The 27,226-nt window shown below is 39.9% G+C and overlaps 1 protein-coding gene across 8 annotated transcripts in view; it reads right to left on the bottom strand.

The window, feature by feature from the left end:
* The window catches only part of plekhg5b (pleckstrin homology domain containing, family G (with RhoGef domain) member 5b), a 61,479-nt gene that overhangs the window by 22,097 nt on the left and 12,156 nt on the right, over window positions 1-27,226 (bottom strand). For 4 of the 8 annotated variants that reach the window (XM_027144808.2, XM_027144811.2, XM_027144807.2 and 1 more), the window contains 2 exons: window positions 20,891-20,967; window positions 117-258 (listed from right to left, as the gene is read on the bottom strand). In XM_027144808.2, coding sequence (XP_027000609.2) covers window positions 117-258; window positions 20,891-20,967 — 219 coding nt within the window. Of the gene's footprint in view, window positions 1-116; window positions 259-7,089; window positions 7,223-7,611; window positions 7,633-10,089; window positions 10,234-11,022; window positions 11,179-20,890; window positions 20,968-27,226 lie in introns of those variants that run through there. The other 4 variants (XM_027144812.2, XM_027144813.2, XM_047807444.1 and 1 more) reach the window with 4 other exon arrangements.

The raw sequence follows: 27,226 nt of genomic DNA, 5'->3' as shown, positions 1-27,226 counted from the left end.
CAAATGAGAGAAAGTGAGAATGTGTGTTAGAGAAAGATAGATAAAGTGCGCGTGTGTGTGAGTGAGTGTGTGTGTGTGTGTGTGTGTGTGTGTGAGTGTGTGAGAGAGAGACTTACTCTGTGGCTGCAGGTCAAAGCGAGGGTGACGGTCAAAGTGCATGCTGTCAGTTTCGTCCGAGTGGCAGCGGGAGTCGCATGACTCGCACAGGTGAAGAGGACTCTTATTGTTCAGATCCTGACAGTCTGGATGATGGCACACCTGAACACACACAACATGTACAGAAGTTACATTTAAAGATTCTACAGTAAAATCAGTAGCAATGGGGGGATTGATGAATGAACTATTATTTTTGCTATCAGCAGAGTTACAGTGTAGTTCGGCTTTCAGCTGAATCACTGTGTTATGGTTCGTCTCACACACACACGCTGTAAAAGGTAAAGATTCGGCATTAACAGCTCCATTAACAATACAACATGAAACAGCTTCAGACCAGGAACTAAACTTAAAGTCTAACCAAACAAAGTTTGACACTTCTTTATGAACATTTTATATACTTATAAAACATTATTCTTTACCAGCTAAAAAAAAAAATGCTCCATATATATTTTTCTACAACATGAAAAAAGTCTCAACCTCTTTAAATGAAATGTAATAAGATTTGATCATGTCATCTGTTTAGTACATTTCATTCACCTACCATCAGCTTTTGGCTGATTTTGACCATGAAAAGTATCAATTCCTCTTTTTCCTGTTAAACACTCGAAGCAAATCACCCATTAAATATAAAAATCCCTGTTCTTCATTTGTCTAAATTAATATAAATCGATTATTCAGGCTTTATTCTCTGGTTATTAAATTTGTAATAGACATCAAATCTGTGTTTCTGTCCACTACGTGCCACATATTCGGAGCTGACCATCAATAAGATCTGACCTATGCACATCTGAAAAACAAACTAGAAGCCCTCAGAAACTCGAGACAATTCTGACAAAAAGACATCAGCAGAGACAAAGCCGCGATAGACATGATGAGTCAAAGCTTTTCACACAGACTAAAGAAATGGGTTAAAACATGAGGGAAAGCATCATATCCGATCATATTTGATCTCTAAGCACACGATCGCACTCCCACTTATTTTAAGTCACATGAGAAGCTTCACCATTATACACACTGAAGTCTACACTGCGTCAGTTCTTTTTAAATCCAATGGCTGCCACTCCTTTAATTACCCTCCAGCTCACCATTACTCAACAACCGCTCAAATCCTCCCTAAATATCTAGCAGGGGCAAGGAGATTCACCTGGACTCACCCAATCCCATCTCCTCTCCTTTTCTTTCAAACATCTGTATACATGTTTTTATACCTGATTAAAAGTCATTCTGATTCCCAACACTAAGTGCTGTGCACAGGTGACAAAATGACAAAAAACCTTTTCCCAAAGTGGTCTAATTTAGGGAAGTATCCAAGGGGCCTTGATGTGAGCACTAGGTGTGTTTGCTGAAGAACTGTAATAAAAGGTTTAGCTGCATACTGTGTACTCGTTGCAGCTTGTCTCAATAACTCAGCAAGTACGTGCTCGTGGATATGAAATATGTTTCATCCAAAAAAAAAAACTTTATAGATTAAAGACATTTTTCCGGTTGTGTTTAACATCCTCTTTTCCGGTGTATACACAATGAAAAAAAGGTCAAAACTCTGAAACCGAAAGCATGCGGCAGAACACAAGTGAAATGTGGATTTGGCCTTGGGTTCCCTCAACTTCAGAAGCAGAAAATATCCCATATTTAGGCAATAAGAAAAGTTTGTAAAAGGTAACCAACATGACAAAGGCATCTGCATTCCAACTAAGGAGCCAAAATTAAAAAGGTCTGTACAAAGAACAGAAAAACATCAGAGACGGCTTGACTGTATAACCGGCTCACAATATCAGCCTAGAATAAACTTGCTCTGTTCAACAAGAAGAGGAGAGGAAGTGAGTGGGAGAAAGACACCAGGACGTTCAAATTAAATGACGAGAAAAGGATGGCAAGACGAACACGTTCAAGGGTCTGGTGAATTTCAACCATAGATGGAGAGACGGGAGGAAACAAGTATCTAACTTCCGTACAACGTTTTACCGAAAACTAATACAAATAGACCAAATTGTATTTCTCCAACCAGTCATGTCCGAGATCTTCCTGCAAAGATCATGTCTGGTAAAGAGCCAGTTCAATAAACACAGTGCTTAGTCTAAAAAGCAAGCAAGATGATTTCTTTACAGGTTTTACACAACGATTTTCCTTTGTTGTTGGACAGCTACATTATGGCCAAACCATGGATGTAGCACGAACATCCCATTCGAGATCTAGTCGGTTATAATAAGCTCAGCTCTTCAGGGAAGGCTTTCCACTAGATTTTGGATCATGGCTCATGGCACAAATTCATCAGTAGAGTTGATGCCAGGGTTGTGCAGTCTTTCCACTCCACATCTCGACAAACCTTTGTCTTCATGGTTCTCAGCATTGTCCTGCTCATTGTTTGGGCACTTTATAGTTCCAGTGAAGGAAAGCTGTAATGTTGTACAGAAGCATATACATCACACATCCCAGCTGGGGTCAGAGCGCAGGGTCTCTGGAGAAGATGGACTTGGTTCTGGGTTACTGATCAAAAACAGCAAGGTCCTTAACTACAAAGCCACCACTGCTCTGCTACAAAGACATCCTAGACAACTGCATGCAAGTTTCTGGAACAACAGTTTGGGCAGAGAAAAACATATGGGCATGAAGTCAGCTGCCCACAAACCTGTGGACATATAATGTATATGCTGCACTGAAACCTGCACTGAAATCAGAAATCAGGGGTCTCATTTATAAAACTGTGCGTAGGATCCCTACTAAAAGTTTACGTACGCCCAAAAGCCAAAAATGGCGTACGCCAAAAAAAATTCAGATTTATAAAACCGTGCGTACGCACACCTGTAAGCAATGTTCCCTTTATAAATCACAGATCACCCGCAGATGTGCGTACGTGAACCAGCCTCAATTCCCGCCCTGTACACGCCCATTTTTAACCATAAATAGTCAATGCAAATCACTGCGTGGGCACGAGAGTGGACCTCATTATAATGAGTTTCCTCTGCGCTCTGCGCGTTTAAAAATGGGGTGAGGAGCCAGCGTCTCCGGGGTAGCCACTGTCGCCTGCAGGTTATAATTATATTAAAAGCAACATTGTTATAATTATATTAAAAACTAAATTGTTACATTTTCTGCTTTTTAATATTGTTAAACTCACCAAGAAGCCAGCCATCACGTAGTTACTGCGCCTGCATTTAGTCTGTTCCCTACACTGTTATGTGTCAAGATAAAGGAATCATGTGTTGGACCAGGCCAGCGTGCCACAATGTTTGTGAGGGTCATGTTGGAGTCACATATGATTTGCACATTAATAAAATGCACATGCTTTCTGTTAACATAAGCAAATTCATTTGCAGATGGTGCCCTTATAGCAACATGAGCGCAGTCAATTGTGCCGATTACATTTGGGAAACCAGACATTGCTGCATATTGCATTATAATTTCGGCCTGTTCTCCCACAGTGTATGGGAACCTGATGTATCGACTACCACATATTAAGTATACCATTCAAAACGACAGATATCATGGCACTCAGGGACGGCTGTGATATACCAGACCTATAGGGTGAGATGATAGATTCCAATAGAATTATTTCATATACAAAAAGGTCTTAGACACAAAGTTGAGGATTACTTGTAGTTTTTTTTTATATAAATAATTTACCTGTCTACCAATTCCCGCTGGACTTGTATTTGGACTGGGAAGGCATGGTTCCGGCGTGTTGCCCCCTCTAATACTGTACCCAATTGAACACATAGATCTAAGAGCACAGCTCTAGGGAATCAAAATCGGCTTATTAGCCAGTCATCATAATGGGCCAGGAAATCATCATGGTCCCTGAAAACTCGTTCTCTCATTATTCTGCCATTGGCGTAATCCTCCAACAGTGCCATCATGAAGTATTACATACCCTGGTCACCGGAGGATTTATATGTTTCTAGCAATTAGACTGATCGTTAACACCTTGACAAAATCACAGAATTAATTTGTGGGCGAAAATGTAAGACGAAAATGTTATAGTGAACACATACTTCTTCATGACTGTTTTGCAATGAACACCATAATAGTTAGGACCGATGATGAGGAGCGATTGTGCTTCATGACTGTATTTGCAGACTTTGACATTTTATGATATATGTACATAAAGGAAAATATTTAGTTTGTACACTGTGTTCTGCAGTTCTCTAATAAAAGGGTATTTCATGCTATTCTGTATCACATCTAGTCGCGTCATCACCGTCTGCGCTCTTGTTGTGGACAATGTGACTGTAAGCGCTGGTTATTCATTCATTCATCTTCTACCGCTTATTCGAACTACTCGGGTCACAGGGAGCCTGTGCCTATCCTCAGGCGTCATTGGGCATCAAGACAGGATACACCCTGGACGGAGTAGCGCTGATTATTATTATTTTATTTTTAATACATTTTGAATTACGTTTGGATTTTACTAGATGTATATAGCCTAAAACAATCAGCACAAATAACACTGTTGGATTTAATCTTCATGATAATGTGGATATAACGTATGAAATGGAGATAAAAATTAAAATGTCATTAATTCTTATAATCGTTCTTCTCACATTTATTTTCTACAATCTAACTTCAGTTCACGACCTCACCATCTGTGTCGCCAATTCCCTTTGTCTGCAGAATGTGCGTACGCACGTCTCAAAGTTTGCTTAAAGGTGCGCACATATTCCCGTCAAGTTTGTTTTTTATAGATCACAACATCTATAATAAGCAGGGACGACTTAAATCGAAAACCTTTGCGCGAAAACTAGCGTACGCACATTTCCAGCCCCGTTTTGTGTGTACGCACGCTTTATAAATGAGACCCCAGGTCATTTTGAGAGAAGGAACTAAGGATAGGAGGACGGGTAATAGGTTGAGGCTAACAATTAAAAAAGAAAGAAAGAAAAAACTAATTAAACCCAAAAGCAGAAGACAGGAACAGGGATTTGAAATGCTGATCCACCCCCCCACCCCACCCCCCACATTTCTGTTTCAATTTTTGGTGTAATCAGGCTTTACAATGGTAGAACATGTTTCTCGTTTGTTTAAAGGTATACACCATATACAGTACACCACTATGCCAGAACACGATCACCAGCTAACTGTGCACAGGAGGTCCATTCTGACAGAGGCTAAGCATCTCCATCTCCAAGTATGTGTGCTGCGCTTCGTCTTATCGCTGCCTGGAATTGTGTGTATAAGAGGGACAAGGCTGAGACAGCTGCAAACACATATCAGTCCTCCGCTGGGACGTCCCTGATAGCTCTGGAGCCACGTGGCTGAGGCCGATATGCCCAAATTCAGAAAATGAGTCCAGAAGACACACAAATGCACAGACATATGGACTGTGTTTGGCCAGGTCTGGGGTCTCCGATTACATGACATGCATGTCGAAATAACAACTGCCACCATAACATGTGCTTTGGGCTCGGTGTAGCCTTTGCTGCACTGCTGTTGGATTGGAGCAGAGAGAGAGAATGCTGTACTTCTGATTTAAGTGGACAGGTTTTACAGAGCTGATTTATTTAAGAGGAGGCAGATGAAAGCGCTGGCCTACTCGCCAGATCAAATGCAGGCTGAAAGCTCATCCTTACACCCTGTTAAGCACATATTATTACATAACCCCCTACTCCATCTTCTGGATGTGAATCACTGTGTATCCAGCATGTTCATTGATGATCTGTAGATCTCCAAATCTTACTGGCTGTTACAAAGAGCTGACCAGAAATCGTCAACATGTCAATAATACATGCTTTCTTCGAAATGTGGATGAGCTGTTACTATAGAAACAATAACATAAGAATGAGCGCATTAATATAAAAATCTGTGATGGGCATTTTACAGCTCAGTAGTTTTTAAAGCAAACAATAACAGATGGCTATCAGTGTTGGCTAATGCTCACGATTTCCATCTCTGTTGCCTACTAATAATGCACATGTACATTCGTGGATCCCTTCTCAGCTTCAGATGGGAGCAAATCTGCTGTTACAATCTAGTTCTTATTACACAAACAAAATCGGGATTAGGTTTTGGATCCAACAGATTCAGCAGATTCCATATTTAGGCAAGAAGAACTGATTGGAAACGTAGCCGACATGGCAGAGGCATCCGCACACCGACTAAACAGGAACTTTGATTCTTTGGAGGCTAAAAAAAAAAAAAAAAAAAAAAGGGAGGGAGGGAATGACACTAATCCTTATTGTTTTACTAACTCTCTAAAGCATGGTCCATGACCTGAAAATGATGAAGGATCGTTCTTCGACAATTTATAGATGCTAAAAAGGGATAACGTGTTTCGTACATGTTCGAAAATGCTGAATGTACATATAAACGAATTAAAACGCATATTGCACATTTTATATACTGTATAATTTTGAATATATAAAATTGTTTCCTTTTCAGAAAATAACTCTGAAGTTCAACACCGTCAAGAAGGTAGAACGTTTCGAAGCATGTTGTAAAGCAAATGAAAAATGTCGAAGGCAGATGAGAAATATGATGACTTTGTACCTAGGAGTGGGAGATATGACAAAATTTGTTTATCCTGATTCCTAAAATGACTTAAATCAAACAAACAAAAGTGTTGGGTGGGAAAAGTGAAGGTTATTAAAAAAAAATAAAAAAATCTGAAAAATAACAACGAATCCTATTTATAATAATAAATAACGTACAACGTGTTATAACGTACAACGTGTTTCTACAAATAATATAATAAATAAAAAATATTAAATGGGAAAATAATTGTAAAAACATTCTGAAACCTAAAAAAAAAAATAAAATCAATCATTTGAAATAATAGCGAAAAAAGATATCAATCTCTATATCTTGTGCACAGTATTGTGATTCCAGTTCATTGGTCCAAATGCACTACATGGATGATGTTATTACCCCAGCAACACACACACACAAATAAATACTACAAAAATAAACAAATTTAAAAGAAAAGGAAGCAAAATGTCTCACCAACTACAAAGACAGGATACTGGTTCTCATTTTCGTTTAAAAAACATAAGACCGATCTCTGGCACAGATTTAATTGTCTTTTAAACTCCTCCGGATAATAAGCAGGGACGACTTAAATCGAAAATGTGTGAGCGCAGTGTGTGGGACAGACGTACACAGAGACAGAGGCGGCTTCCAGCACGGCTATGAATGATTCACAGGAGCAAACGTCAGCATCTGTGACTAGTGAGTGATGCAGACTAGACGGACAGTCATATGGTCTCTCTCACTGCCTCTCTCACACTGTCTCTCTCACACACACTTAATCCTAGAATCATATCAGCTCACAAAACAACTGATTCATCATGCTTTCACAAGAAATCTCCACAAACAAATATAAAAATGATAAATTAACCCAACCACACACACACACACACACACAGTTAGTCACTTTGTTTAGGGCACAACACTGAACTGAAGACAAGTTTGTTGTCTTTTTTCCCTTTACGGTGGCAGTAAAAAAAAAAAAAAAAAAAAACTCACTTTTAGACGTTTCATTTAGACTCCACCAATCATTTATATCCTTATCCGAGTCATTTTTAATACATCCCACTAGAATAGAATAGAAATCATGTCTGTTAGATTCACACGTGAAATCGTGTTAATGCACAGAAAAGACGAGCATCGGAATAAAAATAGTAACGAAAATCCGACTCTGGACGACATGCCTTCTGATCCTGACCTAATCTCATGAAAGATTTAACTGCATCTTCAAGTAAACCAGAGAAGCTGCATTTAACTGCATTTATCTTCAAGTAAACCAGAGAAGGATTTAATCAAGTTTACAAATCCTATGGGCCAAGTGGCAGCATGGCAGGAGGTTCATGTCTTTGATTAACTTTCTTCCCCACAATTTGTTTTGCATTCACTCGTTAAGTGGGCCTAAAAAAAAAGAAAGCCCTTTAATGTCAGGTCTTCTGAAGCAAGCTGTAGGTCCATGTGGTTTGGAGGATGTTCAGTGGGGACATGAAAGCGCATGTTAACATGATAATGAGCTGATCCACATTAAAAAAAACAACAAAAAACTGACCGAGTTATTGGCTTTTAAATAAGGTGGCTACAAAACACGTGTGGGTTTAAAGAGCATGTGAAATATTAAAATGTAATATTAACAATACAATGATTAGTTGTGATGCACCCTTCTTAACTTAAAAACCCTGTTCAAATCTGAACCGTTTACCAAAAGATACACAACAACCTGAGATCTTTACTTAAAACTCGAACATTATTTCCGACCTCAGGATTTTTGGAGTGCGATACACCACAAAGCTGAGAGTTCCTGAATGAGATGATGACACACCTCTGAGGGATGCTGCTGGGTTTTCCCAGAATTACATGCTCTGCTAAAAAGCCACTGCTTCCGACTGGTGAGAAAACTGACTCGAGTCCTAAAATACAGAAATCCAAAACTACTACAAGTTACAACATTGTTGGAAGGTGGGGTGGGGTGTTGTGGGTGAAACACGTAACTATATCGGGAATCATTTAGTGAATGGGATTCCTTTTCTCTTTAGAAAAGCTTTAATCATGAGGTGGATTAGTCACAGCTATGACACGGTCTCATCACCTCAGGGCAAATTCTGACAGGTTTGGTGTAACACAAACACTGAACCAGGAAGCATTTCCAAAAATATAAATGGATGAGATTAGTTAGAGTTAGTTGTATGGCAAAAACTCAAATATACTGTAAAGTTAAATTCAAATGCAGTTGTGCTGGACAGTCCTTAATAGCAAGATTTAAAAACAAAAACAAACAAAATGAGTGGCCTAATCTAGAAGGTTTTTTGTTGTTTTGGTTGTTGTTTATTCCCATTCAGTTAAATACTAACTCAACCCCCAGGACCTCCAGTTTATTCCGGTTCTCAACCGGACAGCTTTTCAATCCTGCTCACAGTTATTGTTTTATATTTTCTAACAAATTTTGTTGGTACAAAATATAATCAATCTAGTATTCTTTGAACCACTGTAAACCTGACGGAAGAATAAATAAATGGATCATGTGGGACTGCACATCGATCTCAGTTTGCCTCGCAGGCTTCTTATCTGGCGTCTCACTCGGACGCATGCAAGTAAAACCCCAGTGCCAGTCCGTCTAGAGTCTCAACCGAAGTCTTAAAATACAAAACGTGTAAATAGTTAGAATTTGTTTGAAGCTGTATTTGTTTATTCTGTTCATTTCTTAAGAAGTTTTTTGGTTTTAGCGGTTCACACGATGAAGACGGCTCATGGCGCAGCACTGCAGGTTCGATCCTACGCTTGGGTTCTCGGGGACCGACCTTTCTATAAACTATCCCTAGGTGTGAATGGGTTTACATGATGCTAATCCACACTCACAATTCCTTGTCTGTGATAACACGGAAGCTGAAGGTAAAAGAATCAGACAGCAGTATTGGAGTAAATTGTTCCCTGTGGTGAGCGTGGACACCCTGGAAACTTGAGGAGTGAACGCTCACTTTTAAACACTCATCGTACGTCGTCATTGGTGGCAGATGACTGCAGTCTGGTTTCCCAGCAAGCATTCAACAAGTGTGTGTTTCAACATGTAGTGCAAACATTTATCTGGAAAAACCACACACCCATCTGAAAGAACGGAGTCTGTAGATTTCTCACAACTACCTGTTACCCCGTCCAGGGCAGAGTGAAACCATAAAAGAAAGTGGAAGGTGGATATAGGAGATGGATATAGACTCTAAGTGTTTGCTTGACCAGGTTGAGTTTACACCCTGTCAAACTTCTTCTAAACAAACAGAAGCATGCTCACGCACGGAGCCAAAAAATCTAAACATCGTGACGCTCCGTTTTACAACGAGTCACATCCCCTGAAACTGCAGTCCAGTTGCCTGTCATGCCAGTAAACAAGCCATTAAATACGACCCGGACGTGTCCATTTAAAAGCACAAGCTTTTCATGTTGTGTCCACAGAAAAAAGGTGGAAAAAAACGATCATGAAAGGAGACTCACCTGCGGTTCGTACTCTCTCAGCACAGCTCAGCTCAGCTCAGCTCGAAGGCAATCAAACTATATGAGAGCTGAGCGCACAGACTCGGGCTCCTACAGCCCACTGTGACGCAACACTGCTATCCATAGCTCAAGGGGAGGAATGGAGTTGAGAAAGAGGGAGGGAGAAAGTGAAATATAAAGCCAAGAGAAAGATGGGGGAAAAAGTAGATCAGGAAAGAAAGAGAAAACAAAAATACACAACAAACTTTTCAGGGAAATGACAGTTAACTTTGCCATCTTTTGGAAATGTCCAAAATTCCATTGCACTTTTGAATTTTTAGCTCTCTCTTTAAACAAACAAACAAACAAACAAAAAACAGGTTATTAATAGTCAGGAACCAAGGCCAATTTGTTTGGAAAAGTAAGTGGGGGCATTTACGTTGGTGAGTGCAAAGGATCCTGGGAAGTTGATATAGGAAGCAGATGTAAAATATGCAGATGCTGGAGAAAAGCGCAGGCATGAAACAGGGCATGAGATCTTAAAAATGAGCTCTTAAAATGCTCATTTTAATTCCGAAAAAAAAAAGAAAAACAAAACTGGCAACTTTTTTGTTTTTCTAACGAGACAGAAAGACAGAAGGAGAAGTGCTGTTTCAAGTCTTACAAATCCACCTCCAGCCCAGACCTGCTCATCTGCCCTATTTGGTTTGACATGTTGAAACTGCTCTGCTTACACATCACGGTCTGTGACATTACTAAGAAATTTGCCAGAAGCTGTTTCAGGTTGTATCTGTCAGACATGTCTCAATACTTATATTAGCTTATACACTTCAACCAGATGCCATTTTTTCCATCATAAGTCTGCTCTGCACTATATGATAAAAACATAAATAAAACCCCCAGAGATTTTCACAGAAGCCCGGAGAGGCCCCGGGTTCTTCTGCAGCTACTCACCTGCGGCAGACAGACAAACACGTGTGCTCCTGCTCCCCCTGAGCTCTGCGGATCGCATGTCATCCTGTGTGTGTGCATATGTAAAAATGACTGCTCGCTCCTCTGAGCTGGTGTACAATGTCCGGTCGCCCGGTCTGAGAGTCTGTGTGTGATTAAACAGAAAAGCCGACTGCACTCACTTTCACATAGTGATATGGAAGCTTATCTGATTGGTGAGGGGCGAGGCTTAGGCAAAAGAAAAGGGAGAAAACCATGTTTGTTTCAGGTTTGGCCCCCCTCCTTGATGTTTCTGGAAGTTTCTCAGCACAGATTAATATCACTAGTGCAACTGTGTGACACAAAGAGGGAGGGGGAAGTAGTGGAGGGAATGGGTCATGCTTCCGTTGGCACCAGTAGATAAATAAAGACGTTTGAAGAGAAGATGCTGTAGGGCTGGGAAAAAAAAAAAAAAAAAAAAGAAAAAAAAAACACACACGAGAGAAAAAAAAGCAAACAATTCTCTCTTATTGGAATATTTCAAAGCTCTCTCTCTCTCTCTGCCTCTCTCTCTCTAAACAATCTTGGATGTCTGTGAGCTCCTGTATGCGGAAGAGGGCAAAATGTGCTTTCCTAGCGTGTCTCGCTGGCTATGTTCGCATGAGCGTATGCTGGTATGATACAGATGGCTGGTGTCAAGTGTCATGGAGGAAGCCAGTATCCTCCCCAATCAGAAGCTGATCTGTGCTAGAAGATCGCGAGCTTCTCAATTGGTGAGAAAAACGTTGTTCAAAAATAAAGTGAACAATAAGTAAAAGTAGAATCAGGTCTTGTGGTTAATTGTCGGAACAACCGTGAATAAACACAATATGGAACATAAAGAATAAATCCAGCTTCTAAAAGAAAAAGCATTTTTTGACATGGTCTGTTTTCACTTTGGATAACAGTTCTCACTTCACATCTACTTAAAAAGGGTGGTGTTTAGCCCTTCAGTCTGTCCAGCTCTCTCACCTTCTCATCTGTACACTCAGCTTCCAAAGCTTCATCGTTCAGACTAATACCACAGCCAACGCCATGATGCTCGTCGTCTCACAGCTTGTTGGCAGAGACTTAGTCAGTGATCAGAGTCCAACTTTCACCGTCTCCACAATTCTAAAACACATTTCTCATTAACATGACTCACGTCCACCAACCTCTCATGGTAATTATGAAATACAACATGGATGGACCTTTCTTTTACCAGTATTCATTACAACACAAAATGTGGAAACTATAAAAACTATAAATCAGAACTTGCATGTTTATGTTAAACGTGCCCGAATGATTGACAGGACCAACTACCCAATGTGCAAGACTGGAATAGACTCTGGAGGATGGATCTGTTCCAGGAACACATCTTGGAACCTTCATCTCTACTCCTCATTGCTACAGTATTTACTAGCTAATGCCAGGAGCCAGTCTGCTCGAGTGGATTACATGACCCCTCCATTCTGCATTTTCTCGAGCATGTCCAAACCCATACACATGTATTTATTAGGGTATAAATAGCAGAAGCAAACCCTGGTTTAGAAACTCAAAAGTTATGGAGGCGACGATCAGAGTCTATCCCCTTTATAGACACTCATCCCCTTTATCATTTTAAGTAATCCAAGTTTATCCTTGCTTAAGTTGATCACAATTAGTTTCCTACATAAGAAAACTAACAAAAGAGGTGGTCTACATGGATTGGGGCAATGCACTTCGGACAGAACAAATCGATGATCCTCAGAGGCCCACGTTTTTAACAATTAGGCAGTCACTGCATAAATAATTGCAGGAGCAAAGAAACTTTTCATTCTGATCTTGGCATTAAGCTCCCAACCTCAACAAAACCGAATCACACTGAACAAAAGGAAAGGAAAGGTTTGGGAGTAACTACACTGCCCATGCCACCCCACCATTACCTAATGGCTGAAGGACATTCACTTCGTTTAATGCATTGAGGGTACAATTCTAAGAACGGTGCTTATTTCACCTGTTGGAGAACAATTAAATGTGTAGCTGAGAAAGCCTTATCTGGACGTGTCAAAGAATCATTTCTGAGCTACCATTAGTGACCCCTCCATCGGTCACAAAAGGATGTCATTATTTTGGTTACTTTCTAACCTTGCCACTGTTTCTTCCTGCCAAGCCTGCCTAATGATGCCTAAACTCTTGCTAGATAAAGTGTGATTTCCTCACATACTGACTTAACCATTCAAGCACTTCTTAAAAGAGTTATGTCCATCCACCCATCCATTCTCTACACCTCTAATCCCAATAGGTCACTGGAAACCTGGGGGCTATCACAAGAGACTTGGTGCACAATGAAGGGTACACCCTGGACAAGATGCCAGTCAAGCACAGGGCACAATTGTGCACAGACTTACACACACACACACACACACACACACACACACACCCATTCACACAATACAGAGAATTCATAGATTGGAGAAGAAAACCTGAAGGAAACCTCTAAGGCCTGGGGAGAAATCCACACAAGGAGGAGGCGTTAGGCAAAAGTGCTAAACCCCAAGCCAAATGTGCCCCATGGACAGTTATGTGTCACAGCTAAATGGACATACACAATCAATTCAACTTGTAAAAATAAAAATAAAGGTTGTTGTATTGGCTCTTGTGTGGTACAACACCAAAGCGTTCACTGTGACTCCTAGGAATGTCACAGCCTTCTTCAGCCAGCATTCTAAGAAACAACTGATATCTGGCCATTCAGGATTGGCGAGATGGACGGAATACTCCCTGTCCCTCAACTATTACGGCAACACAGCTAACTGTTGATGTCTGGAAGTTGATGAATGCAGAAGAGGGCGGATGTAACTTCAGATTATGTTACATTGCCCTGTGATGCAACATGAGCAGCAGCTTGAAAGGTTATACTTGGATGGTTTGGATGTCGGGATCTGCCCAAATCCAAACCAAGAAGAAAATATGCCCTCATTGTGTTCGACAAAGAAGTGTTTACACTGTATGCAACAATGAAACTGATGTGGAGGACACTGATAATGAAAGCGAGAACTTCTTTCCAATGTTTGATCTGCTAAGGAAGTGCCGGAGGAAAAGGAGACCTGAAACTACGGTGAGTAATTATTTTCCGTAACTGTAGCTTACTTTGACACGATAATAGAAAAAAATAGTCTAGTATGCATGGTTTTGTATTTTGAGTCATCTACACTGATAAAGTGAGAATACTTGCAATATAGAGAAATACGATGCACTGAATCCTGTGATAAACCGCAGTCCAGACCTCACGTAGCTCGTAGCTCGACGTCGATTGTCATCAGGTCAGCCAAACAAATCGTATCTTCACAAGATAAGATCATTTCGGAAAACTATTATTATTTATAGGAGGAAGAATATAAATATATTCTTGGTTTTTTTTATGCTTTCAGAAAAAAAGCACAGAAAATAAGCAGCTTTCACATACAATAAACAGTAAATAATGCTTCACCTTAACAGGCAATTCCGGGATGAGTTACTTCCCACACTTCAGGCTCATAAATGAAATACAACATGAAACAACATGTATAAAATATGAACTGATGCTATTTGTAACAGTTTCCACTAAGATATCCATGTCTATAGTTGGCTGCAAACAAATAAATAAATTAACAAACAAATAAATAAATAAACTAACTTTGTTCTCTGGAGGCTGTGTCTTTGTTTTAACTGTATGTGACGTGTAACACTTGTGTATCTTGTGAAGACATCAATCGAGTGACAGGAGAGATTAAACACATGTCTATCTTCAGCATACGACTGAGAAGATAAACGGCTCACTTAACTATACTCAAATGAGGTATTTCGTACAGTTTCTGCGTGATTGACCATCTGCTACCTTTTCAACATTTTCCCCCAAATTTGATACTACAAAAACTATTACTGAAGCTACAAGAACATACAAAGAAAGAACGACAAAGTCAAAACAATCGCAATTTTAGATGACTAATCTGGCTTCCAGTGAAACAATATTTGGCAGAGTGATGGACTCACGAATCACCACCCCCACTTCTATTAAGTCCCGAAGAAAATCAATCATGCATGGACACATTGTTAGTGTTATCTGAAACCACAGAGATTCAGCACTGATGACTCGGTCATTATAATATCCTGCCCTTAGCGCCACGTACAAATGATAATTCTGTGGAAAAATGTGGGAATGAGGTATGAAGGGAAAGTTTAGGTTTTGACGAAAGCAAAAGTTTACCTACTCAAAAACAGCCATGTTGCTGTCCTATCAGCTTTGATAATTCATATGTAAATATGATCAAGTTGTATTTTATCATAATTATCAAAAGCCACTATCCTCACAATTCTGCCCTCTCACTAAACCCCTTTGCCCTCCAACTGAACACCAAAATCTCATCAAACTAACACAAAAGCCAGTTAGTAGAACTGACTGTTGTGTAAAGATGATTGATGTGCTAACATTCCTGCAAGAATCAAGCATTTGCTTTTTTTTCCAAGACTGGAAAAGCATTAGCTAATTTTAGGCTGTGAGCCTGATGTCCAATTCAACCTCTCAGTCAAAAATTCATAGAGCCACAGTTCCGGCCTTGGCAGCAGTAGGACCATCTCTCTCTGACGGCCAATCCATGACATCATAGTCCCAATCTTCTCCAGCCAATCACCTTGCCTCTAGTTCACTTATTTTCACTTGTGAACCTCTGACATGTCTAATTAAGATGGCGTCACTATGTTCTGGTTATGGCACTACAAGCAGAAGGAACATGATCTCCAACTAGGACCAAAGCCCAGCACCTACTGGTCAGGTAGAAATGGAAAAATAGAAATAACAGCATCATATTCTTCTTCCAGCTGTCAGTCTGGTATTTTGTTTAACCCATTTCCCTCCCATCTAGTCATTTGCTAATATCTTCTCATGACCCATGACATGACTGTTAGAAATCAGGAACATTGATGGGGTAGCACTGCATCCTCTGAGGCACATGAAGCTACTGCACCTTTCTAAACCGATGCTCATTCTATGACCCAGGAAAAGTGAACTCATTCAGAAAAAGTGCTATCTACTCTCTAATGCTTGAATGAGCTCCATGATTAGCCAGTTTTAATTGAACAAAAAAGGAGAACTATCCCACTCACACAGCTCTGCTAATTTTCCTCCGTTGACTATAGCACTGTTAGGAGATTCAAATTCAAACCCTGACAAAGCCACAGAGCAAGCACAAGCGCTTTGCTGACATCTTGTGCAGCCTGAGATGCTTTTCTGCTCACCATGGTTGGAAAGAGCAGTGAAATGCATTTCCTTAGCTTTGCTGTCCATTTGAAAATCACTGGATGGTCCTTTTTTCTTTTTGTTTTACACACATTTCTGTGTGTTCTGCTGTGTGTGAAAATCTCACATGATCCTCAATTTCTAAAAATCGACCGACAGCCATCCGGCAGTCACTGAAATCACTATCGTTCTGTACAGAACTTTATCGCTCTGTAAATAGGAAACGGAACTGAAGCTCTTGACAGAAGACCAACATTTGTGGCTTTAGGACAGCAGGCATCATTTATAACTATCATTAAAAAAAAAGCATGTTTTTGTGTATTATCCCAAATATAAATGTGGTATTTAGCTACAAGAATATAGAGCTTAGATGCTCTGTTAAATCAGCTCTTTTTTTTTTATGTATATTCAAATATACAAACGTATTTTCAAATACTTTTGTCGGTTTCCATGCTTCCTAGGAAAAATGTGTCTTTGGTGTGATGATAATCATTAGGTCACACACAGTCATCGGATTGTTCACCTCCTGCGAATCTGGAATAATCATTACAAATGCCATCCAGCAATATTACTTAACAGACACACAAGTATGTATGGAAAATGATCTTTGTTTAGGTTTGTCATACTTTGTCGGTCATGAATTAACGCTCGTGTTAATTAACAAGGTCTGTTGCAGCCCCTATACTAACCTGCAAGACCTCTGAAAGCCAGTGAATGTAAGTCAGTGTGGGTGAACGGATGGTTGAAGCTACATGCCCACCAATCCACCTACGCAACATAGCGCTTGTGAGAAACTGATAGGGATGATGAAAGACACACAGGTGACTTCCAAGAAATCACTAAAGACATTTCCTGTAACAAGGAAAAGTCTCGGGTCATCGTGTGTTAAAGGGAAGGACGGCGTAAGCAAATAAGCAGGTAAGTGGCAAATAGTGACAGAGTGAAATTATAAAAGAAAACAAGACACTTGTGTGTCAAACTTTCACACACACGCACGCACACACACACACACACACACGGACACGCACGCACGCACGCAGGTAGCTGTTTGGTGGCTCGTCATAGCAACATGCATACACACCCACACCCTTGTGATGCTGTCTGGTCTTGTCAGGTGTTGGGAGGAAGTGATTCTGTGAGCATGCTCAAACTGGTATAACTGTATACTATATATATAATTTTCTTATTCTTTGTAAATTCTGGAAATACATCTCTTCCATTTACAGACGTAAAACTTTATAGAGGAGAGACAAATAAAAATGTAAGTGCAAATGAATCTGGACTGAAATGGAGAAAAAAAAACAAAAAAAAAAAACACATAGTATGTGGTTACAGGAAAATATTCAATGATGGTGGAATGCTGCAGCCTAACCTGAAGTTTACCATTTATCTTGGCCCAAAGTGTTATACACCAGAGATGGCAACAAAATGACATACTTATGACTTTTGTTAAGCAGTATACTTTTTATCCATTTAGAGTTACATTTCATATTTTGGAACATCTACAAATGTTAGCTCCTGTTATTGTCTTTTCATCTGCCTCACTTTTCCCTTTCAAAGTAAATAAGAGGGGAAAAAAATGCAGTCATGTTTCTGAAAAACCATAAAACACTTCCTTCCCTTTCGTGCCAAGGCTTCCATGGCAAAAAGCTTAATCTAGGATATTAGCCTTTAAATATGTAGATATGAATTTTCTGTTGCTTTGGAAACAATAACTTACTAGATCTAGTGTATAAATACAAACCTGTGACTTGAATTGGAGCCCGATCTACGATTAGAGGTTTGGTTATAGAACATTGATATCATTTTCTCACAACTAAGTGGAGAGAAGCTCTGTGTAGCTACAGCATTTATTTTGTTTTTTCCTCATCATGCACAGTATAGTGTGATAACGTGTGTGATTTTGGAACAGTGTGTTTTGGAACGTCATTTTCCGCACCAAAACTGTAGCCTGTTCCTGATGCTAAATTTAACCTGCTTCATATCCCCAGTCTACAGGTCTGAAGCAACATCTGTGGACGCAGTAATACCAGAGCCTCGGACTGCAGCGGTGGCTAAACCAAAGCCAGTGATTCAGTGCACAAAACCACTGTGTGTATGCGTCAGTCATAACGGCTGTGGTTGCTTCATGTTCTTGCCATTTTGTGTCTTTTTTAATCTCCTAAGACCCGAGCTTTGGTTTGGCCTTGCATTTTAGATGCAGTGATGTCCACGTAGGTGGACACCAGGTCGTAGAAGGTTAATAATTATTATTCCTGCATTGTTAGGCAAAGGCTCAGGACAGTCATAGCTTCAAGCCAAATGAAGTAACCATGAGTATCTCACACATGGGCACGCTATGTAACACACACGTGTGAACTTGCATGAATATCTCCCCCTAGTGGCCAAGAGTTGGAACAGCAAACATGGAAGTTCCATTAGACTGCTTTTGGAAAACTGTGCGCTTGACTGTAAGCGTTTACATTTACAGCATTTGGCAGGTACCCTTATCCAGACGGACCTTCCGATCAGTAGTCCAACACTTTAAACCTTTAAGCTCCATCGTTTTAAGTGATGCACATTAATCTTTTTTATTTACCAGTCACATTATATTTTAAGTCTGACTGCTGCACGTGTCTGTACTCTTGCTATTAAAAAATACGTCATGCTATTATGATACTGACTGATGTGTTAAAAACTGAGCTGTTTTGCCAGGAGAGTTTGCAAAAATATCAGGCAACACTGATAGACATATCCCAAACAACCAAAGAATGTTAACCTAAGCGAAAGGAACACTTATGCAAGCAGAGAATGTTTGCTTTTTTGGTTTAATAATCCTTTTTTTTGCGAGCATGAAATGTTAGATATATTGTATAAATATAACCCAAAATGTGGAGTCAAAAGAAGTGAATACTTATGCACTTATAATTTCAAGTGACATTGGCCGAAGAAAAGAAACAGCTCTATTTGAACCACTTCTGATCTCAGAAAATTTTCCTGCTCTATTCGCAGTTTTGTCTGCAAACGGATGACTTTGATTCACTGATTCAATGTGAACTACATAACTGCAACACACAAGCGTATCAAATCTATAACACTGCTATCTATGTGCACATGGTTACGGTTGGTTTCCTGTTTCCACTGCTAGACTTCTGACTAACGAATAAAGAAATTTTAGTACATTTAAACATATACATTTTGTATGTTTTTGCTTTGTTTAAATATGTGCAGCGTTAAACCAATCAAAAGCAAATGTCAAATGAGGCAAAGTATCAGTTCTGCTGTGATTTGGACATGACTAATGGACTACCAGGTGAATAACAATACCTAGTGATGAATACACACTTTCCACAATTACATAGCTCAGTAAGAGCACACTGAAATGACTCAAGGTGTTTGTAGTGAACCGGAATTTTCAAGAAATTGTATGGACTCATTCCTTCATTCCTCTATTCTTTATAACCTTAGTAACATCACAAGGGAGAAATAAGAGAGATGGTGGTGAGTGAATGCCCTTTCAGAGGTGTTATAAACACAAGTGCAAACAGGAACTAACTTCTTGTCTTGTGAACATTCCACTACATTACATACTACTATAAACAGTCAGAAATCATGATGTGCTGTTCATTAATAAATTCAAACTGTAAGTGTTGGCTGTTGCTACGGTATGTGAGGAATGAAACCCGACCGTGGGGACATAAAGAAGTGATAAGTCGTCGAAAATATCCAAGTTGGTACGTCATATTACCTCCTTGTGATTCACTCACTCTCTCTCACTCACTCACTCATCTTCTACCGCTTATCCGACTCCTTGTGACTCCTTAGGGGCTTTTTACACCTGGTCACTTCATGCGTTTTCTGTGATCCGATATCTATCCGATCGTAAAAAGACCAGGTCTAAATGCCCTCCGAAACGTTTTCGAGACGGATATAAATCCGATAGTTCAAACCATTTCAGGAGGTGGTCTGGGACGCATTTCAGATGAAACTGGACAGGTGTAAATGCATGTGGTTGTTCAAGCTACAAATATATTTACATATTGGGCGGGAGTAGAAAGATCGGATTGATATCTGATTTGCCAAGACGCATTTATGTGGCCTAATGTAAACGGAACAGTTTTAATATCAGATAGCTATCGGATCAGAGAAAACACATGAAGTGACCAGGTGTAAAAAGGCCCTTACTGTCCATGGTTTATGCAAAAAAAATAACACCACATGGTGTAGTGCTACTGCTCAAAGGTTAATAAATCATTCAAATCTAAAAAGCACAACATTTCAGAACCTTAGGGTCTACGTGAAGGCTTTATTTTTGTCCGGCCTGCTTTTCTCTGTACTTTCTCATCTGATGGCAACAAAGGAAGAGGGGGTGAGAGAGCAAGTGAGAGCGAGAGAGACTGAAAGACAACACGCACGCACGCAGAGGCTAACCTCATGAAAAATACTGTCCATGTTTATTAGTAATAAAGCCATGACTCGCCACACACACACACATAGATGGCAAAAGTCAGAGTGTGAGAGACTGGCTGTCTGCGTGCGAGTGTGTATGCGTGTGTGTGTGTGTATATATGTGGTAATAATTCAGCCAGGACCCTCCACAGAGCTGTGTAAAGAATGTGTGTCCTGTCCAGCTCTTACCTTGGAGGCCCGACGGCGCTCAGTGCAGTCTGGATGCTGACACTCCACACACTCCTCCTCCTGTGCAGCCTTCTCATCTGGAACAAGACAGAAAGCGATGTCTTTAGTTCAGCCAGCATTAAATCAGAGTAGCATGCACGCGTGCACACACACAAAAACACATGCCAAGAATAGCATTGGAGGGAAACAAGGAGAAAGCAATGACATTTGATTATCAGATTAAAAAAGAAACAGGTCATTATAGATGAAATAAAGGCCCAAGTATGGATTGCAGAGTGAAAAAGGTCAACGGTAGAGGAGGAAGGATTAAAGGAACATTAAAGAGGGAAAACAGGAATGACACAAAAACAGGAAGTCTAAAACAATACGGCCATCCAGCATCTAACAATAAACCGTTTCAATTCAATTCAATTTTATTTCTGTATCAGTCCAATTGAATCTAAACCTGGCATGTTTATACACCTTAGTGCCGTGCAGTGAACATAAAAAACACGCTCGAGCGTGGAGGAATTTATCCCTGGTGTGTTTATATTCTCACAACAGTTCATTTACATGACAAGACGATGGATGAAGCACCTTTTACTTATAATACAGCAACTCATTCCACCAGCTTATCACATCTTGATTTGGTTGTTTTGGTCCACACTTCTTTTTGTAAACCTGCTCAAGATCGATCCTATTATGAGAGTCTACAGAAAATAGCTATGATTATTCACCATGCTTCACCGTGGATATGGCGCACATTGGGAGACAAGGGGTCTAGTTATTATGCCAAACATGCTTCTCAGATTCATGCCAAAAAGTTCCACTGTAGGTTCACCTGACCACAGAACATGTTTTGCCACATGGTTTGTGATTGTGTCCATCTTCTGGTAAAATCTTGGTGAATTTGAATGTTTGGTTTTTTGAAAGATTTAGAGATTTTTCGTGCCGGATGCAGATGCTCACATGCAGGATGTCATCAGTGTTTGCCAGCTATTCCTTCAGCTTCATTAATATTGGCTGCCTCTCTAACACTTGTCTCATTTTCTCCACCTTCACAGTGTTCTATGGTACATCTATTGTTTTGGAAATTCTTCTCCAGCCATCTTGGTATATTTTGACTGTTCATGCTTTGTAAGCTGTTTGCAGACCTTGCTTTTAGCAGTAATATGGAAAGGGACGATATCGGTTGGCATTAATCAGGCTTGCTTCATTGACAGGAGATGTATGATAATTACTTTGCCTCTGATTGGTTACTTCTGAGCACAGTCACATGACCCATTATAAAAGGGTATATTTATACACGTGTACTCTGGGTTGCTGATTGGAAGGTCAGAGTTCAAGCCCAAACACCACAAATCTGCCACTGTTGGGCCCTGGTGCAAGGCCCCAAACCCTTGATGCTCCATGTGCAGCTTCTTCTTTTGTATCAAGCAATTCAGAGTTTAAAACCTTCGCAATTTACTTCAAACTAATATCAGAAATTCTATTCATACTAAATTATATCAATTTCTGTTTTCTGAGCAGTGGATTTAAGAACAGTGTCAACTTATGCGACACTATTACACTATATATACACAGGATGTGTAACACTATTACAAATATATACTTGCTATGCTCTCTGGTGTGAAAACAAATGCTTCAAGCTGTTGGAGCTGAGCACTTATACTTTATGTAGCAGCAACCGATCTGTGGGTAATCTTTGGGAAAGATAAGGTCGGTCTGGTAAAAAAGTCAGACACAAATCTGTGTCTTAATTACACACATAAATCTACATCTGGGGTTGTGGTCATTGTGAAGTTTGACATGTTCTTCCTGTATCTGTGTAGGTCCCCCCCCTCACAGTTTTCTCTCCAGCCTCCCAAAATTCCACCTAAATTGCTGGTTGGTGTGACTGAGTAAATGAGCCTTTGTCCTGAGATGGTGTCCTCACGACTCGAGTATCCTGCATACGCTCCAAATCTGCTGCTTTTTACATGTAGATGTGCTGTTTTCCAGAAACTCTGCTTGCAAACCTAATTTGGACCTGTGACTAAACAAAGCAAGGGTCTCGAAAGCATGACGCAACAGCAGCCGGTTGGAGTGAACAAAGCATTTTGGATTAACTGGTAAATTTGTTAAATCCAACACTACATTTAGCAACATAAATGACAGCTTTCCAAAAGTCCAAATTGAAGGCGGAGATTCTGTGGAGGTTTATGTGCACCAAGACAGTTGAGTCAGGAAACCGGTACGGGCAAGAGACTTCTTAGATAAGCAGCAATTTTTGTTTTAGCATGAGTCAGTGGATGGTAATGACTAGGTGTGAAGAGTAGCAACAGTCTAAGTCAGCAATTTCCATCTCTTTTGCTCTCTTGCCCTCCCTCTTAGACAGGAATTCCTGACTTCAGCACTGCTGTTAAGCCCAAAGAAAACAAATAAAACCGTGCCACAAGCAACCGCAGCCACATGCACACATATGATGGCAATGAGGTACAACATTGTAGCGGCAAAAGCCAGGGCTCTTTCTTTTTATAAAAGTAGTCACACCCAAACCAAAAGAAAAAAAGAAAAAAAGTCCAATCAGTGGCTGACTAGCCGAGACTAGTTTAACAAAAGGCATCTGAAAGAAGTTTTATTTGTTGGCCACATCTGCCAAATCACTTTGCATATAATATTTGCTTTAATCATTGTTTTCGATCCCGGCCCTGTACAATATAATAATTCAACACTTACTCCACTTGGCCCAAAACAATAAACTTGTCAATAAATTAACAACGCCAAGCACAAGCCTATTACCCATAAACCCCAATAAATCTGACATTAAAGAAATTGGAAACACCCGTAGAGCTTCATTTCTAGAAAAGGAAGACTAGGTTTTTACGAGACCAATCCAAACCGCCAATACCCTCACTGGCCCCAGATGCAGCTCTGAGTTTTCTAGATGGTGGCCTTTAGTGTAATAAGTGTGAGGATGACAATTTTCACTCAAACCCTCTGTGGATGTGGTTCTACCTGTCCAAACACGCCATCTCCTATTTGAAACTTAATATAAGATAAAAGCAAAAAAGACAAATAAAAGTAGCTGGCAGCATTAATAGGAATGTTTTTGCCACCCACAGGTTTAGTATTTTAGACATCTGACCTTGCTTTTGCCTGGAGACTTTTGCCTGGAGACTTTTGCCGGGATTTATTCCAAAATCGAATTAGCTCATCTGTCGATCACGGTGATACTTCCATATAAACCCTAAACAATCAATAACTCATTCTTGAAATAGACTATTCTAAAAAAAAAAAAAATTAAATCTTGGATAGAGACATAAACCAGTAAACAACAAGCATAACAATTAAAAGATTTTACCAGCCAAAAAAAGCTATTTCTTTCTTTGTTTCAACTCCTAGATGGCACCATTGACATTCTACGTCAGTAACTGAGCCAAAAGCCACTAAACAGCCACAAAGTATCTGATGCCATTTTTTCTAGTAAGCATTGACCTTGTTTGCAGCAACACAGGCTGGTGGGGTTCATGGCCAAAAGATTTCAGGTTCCTGACCGCACCACAAATCCAGCTCTTCAGAAGTGCACTGAGCCGGGGGGCAGTATACTCAACCACCTCCTTCCTTTTTTTTTTTTTTTCTTTTTACTCGATCACACCATCTTCCAAGCACAGGTCATCAATTCATTAGTTGTTATCTCACTGCCAATGTTTTAAAGTTTTCCATGTTTTGGCTGCCTGAAAACAAACTAGGCTAGAAAGTGGCAGCTAAAAGAATAACATAAGGTGCATTAGTGAAATCCATTAATAAAGACTATTAAAACAAACATGTATATGATTGATAAACTCTAACAAATTTTTGTAATGTAGCACATCATTAGTCTACAGCTGAGCTATGGTGTTCTGTCCTCGCATCACCTAATTTATTAGTCAAGTCTGGCTAGCATTTTTACTTTCTGTCCACAAGTGCCTGGGTGAGAAGTGGGAGAGTTATATAGTAAGTTTATGCTAGACTTAAACAGAGGCAGCATATAAAAATTACTGTAATGCATACAATGTACTGATTTGAAAGTCATTCACATTAACCTGAAGCTGAAAGTCTGCCGTATGAGCTCATACTGATTGTATAACTCCCAAATATTTATGAACCTGATTATATGTAGTGTCGCAGATCGAATGATTCAGAAATGCTTGATTAATGGGCAAACGCTATAACTTACCAAGTGGTGGCTCAACGTTTAAGGTTCTGAGCTACTGACGAGAAGTTTGGGGTTAAAGCCCCAGTACTACAATACTGCCACAGTTGGCCCCTTGAGAAAGACCCTTCTCAAGTCTGTGCTCGACGGGTGCTGTATCATGGTTGACCCTGCGCTCTGACCCCAACTTCCTAACAAACCGGAATATTGGAATACTGGGACAAATGCACTATAGTTTAAGCATCATGGTGCGTTACCTCACTGACTTATCCCGGATGCTCAGGCTAGTGATTAGTAAATTGTCTGATATTCATTTCCTTGATTGCATTGGTCAAAAACATCATATTGCCAAAGGTATGTGAAACACCCATATGGAGGTCTTCACCAAACTGATGCCACAATGTCAATTGTCTACAATTAATCTAATGCTGTAGTATTAACATTTCTTTTGACTAAATTATGGGGCCTAACCCAAACCTGTCCAAACAACACAATGCCATGACGAGGCTTAGACATGGCTTAACAATGGTGGTGTCCTGACCTCAACACCAGTCAATATCTTTGGGATGAACTGGAACGCCAAGTTCACCCCAGGTCTTCTTGCCCGACAGCCATGCCCAACACAAGCCCTTGTGCCCTAGGAGCTGAATGAGAACAAGTCCCCACAGGTATTGTTTAATCCAGCAGAAAGCCTTTTTAGAATAGTAGAGGCTGTTATAACTACTAAGGGAAAACAACTCAATATAAATACCTATGGTTTTGAAATGGGATAATCAATATTAAAAGTGTCCTTTAATACCTTTGTCCACATGGTTAAAAACTGAAAAGCTTTCAACACGATGTTGATGGATTACAAATGAATGTTACACGTCTGCAATCTTCTATTTATACCTCTGTATAGAAGAAAGTGAACAGAGGCAACAGGGCGCCTGTCGATTAAAGCCCATTTATTTAAAGAATACAAACAAAACAAAGTATTCATGAATCCCAATCATTTTGCCATGTCTCAGAGACTGCATCTCACTGCTGTTATTTCTTTAAAAATTGGAACATTTAAAACCCTGTTGTGTATTTTTTATTTTATACTTTCTGATTGATTTGGTGGAAGAAAACACTATCAACATTCAAAATAAGGCTAGCATTTTTTTATCCCTAAAAATAGCCCCCCATTTCAGTTTTAGGAGAAAGCTAGTTTTCTTTCAGCCAGCTTATATAATCGTTTTTTTCTACATGCGGTATGTGGTTAAGGCTGCCTCCACTTTTCGCCAGTCTACTGCTGAAATTATTATTATTATTTAATTTGATTTCTTCACCACTCTGAATCCTGTCGCCTGTTCCAACTGCCTGCTAGCTGAAAGCTGTACAAAGTGAAGACTAAGGGCAGGTTATGTGGGAAGTCTCCTACAAAACAGACAACATGAAACAAAAGCTGTCCTTCAGCTACCATGACAAAAGCTGAGACACTAATTCAGTTGGACAAATGCATTGTAGTGTAAACGATATCACATAAATGAACTGGTTTGTGAGCCGTATGTGACCTTTAAACAATTTAAAATCACAATCACATTAAAAATCACTTTCTAAATACTTCAGAAATAGTTCCATGTCAGTCAGCTAACAAATAGCAAGAAGTGAGGTGCTATTTATATGTATATTGTCTGGCTGGATGATGATGATTATTATTATTATTAATTTATTTTTAAAAAAAGCTTAAGCTTAAAACCAGCCGGTTAAGGTGCTTAAAAGAATTCATATGAAGTCATTTCAGGCAATGGAAGGAAAATCCAAATGAGACGCTCCCCCGGCACCGTCAGCAAAAACCGGCGTCTAGCATAGTGTCTCTTTGTTCAGTTCAAAAAGATCCCAGCTGTAGCCGCCTGCAGTGGCACTGAGGCTTAAGTGAAGTTGTGCTTGATGTTAGCGCAGCCTGTAGAATGATTCACACCATTACGCTTCTTCTAAACACAGATGCACCCACGGAAGTGGGAAACAAAAAAACATATATAAACAAAGACAGCAGAAAGCCTCTCATCTCCAGGTCTCAAGCTCAGACTGCTGGTAAAGCATAATGAGAGCACATGAGCCAACCAGACACTGTTGCTGCTTAAAAAGTTTCCATAGAGAACTCTGGATAAACTCTAGCACAATATGTACCTATCGTATGTACTGAAGGCAGGGTTAAA

The sequence above is a fragment of the Tachysurus fulvidraco genome, chromosome 23, assembly GCF_022655615.1.
Source record: "Tachysurus fulvidraco isolate hzauxx_2018 chromosome 23, HZAU_PFXX_2.0, whole genome shotgun sequence".
NCBI classification, from domain to species: Eukaryota; Metazoa; Chordata; class Actinopteri; order Siluriformes; family Bagridae; genus Tachysurus; species Tachysurus fulvidraco.
Note: the sequence above shows the minus strand (reverse complement) of the source record. Positions and strands in the feature narration are given on the sequence as shown.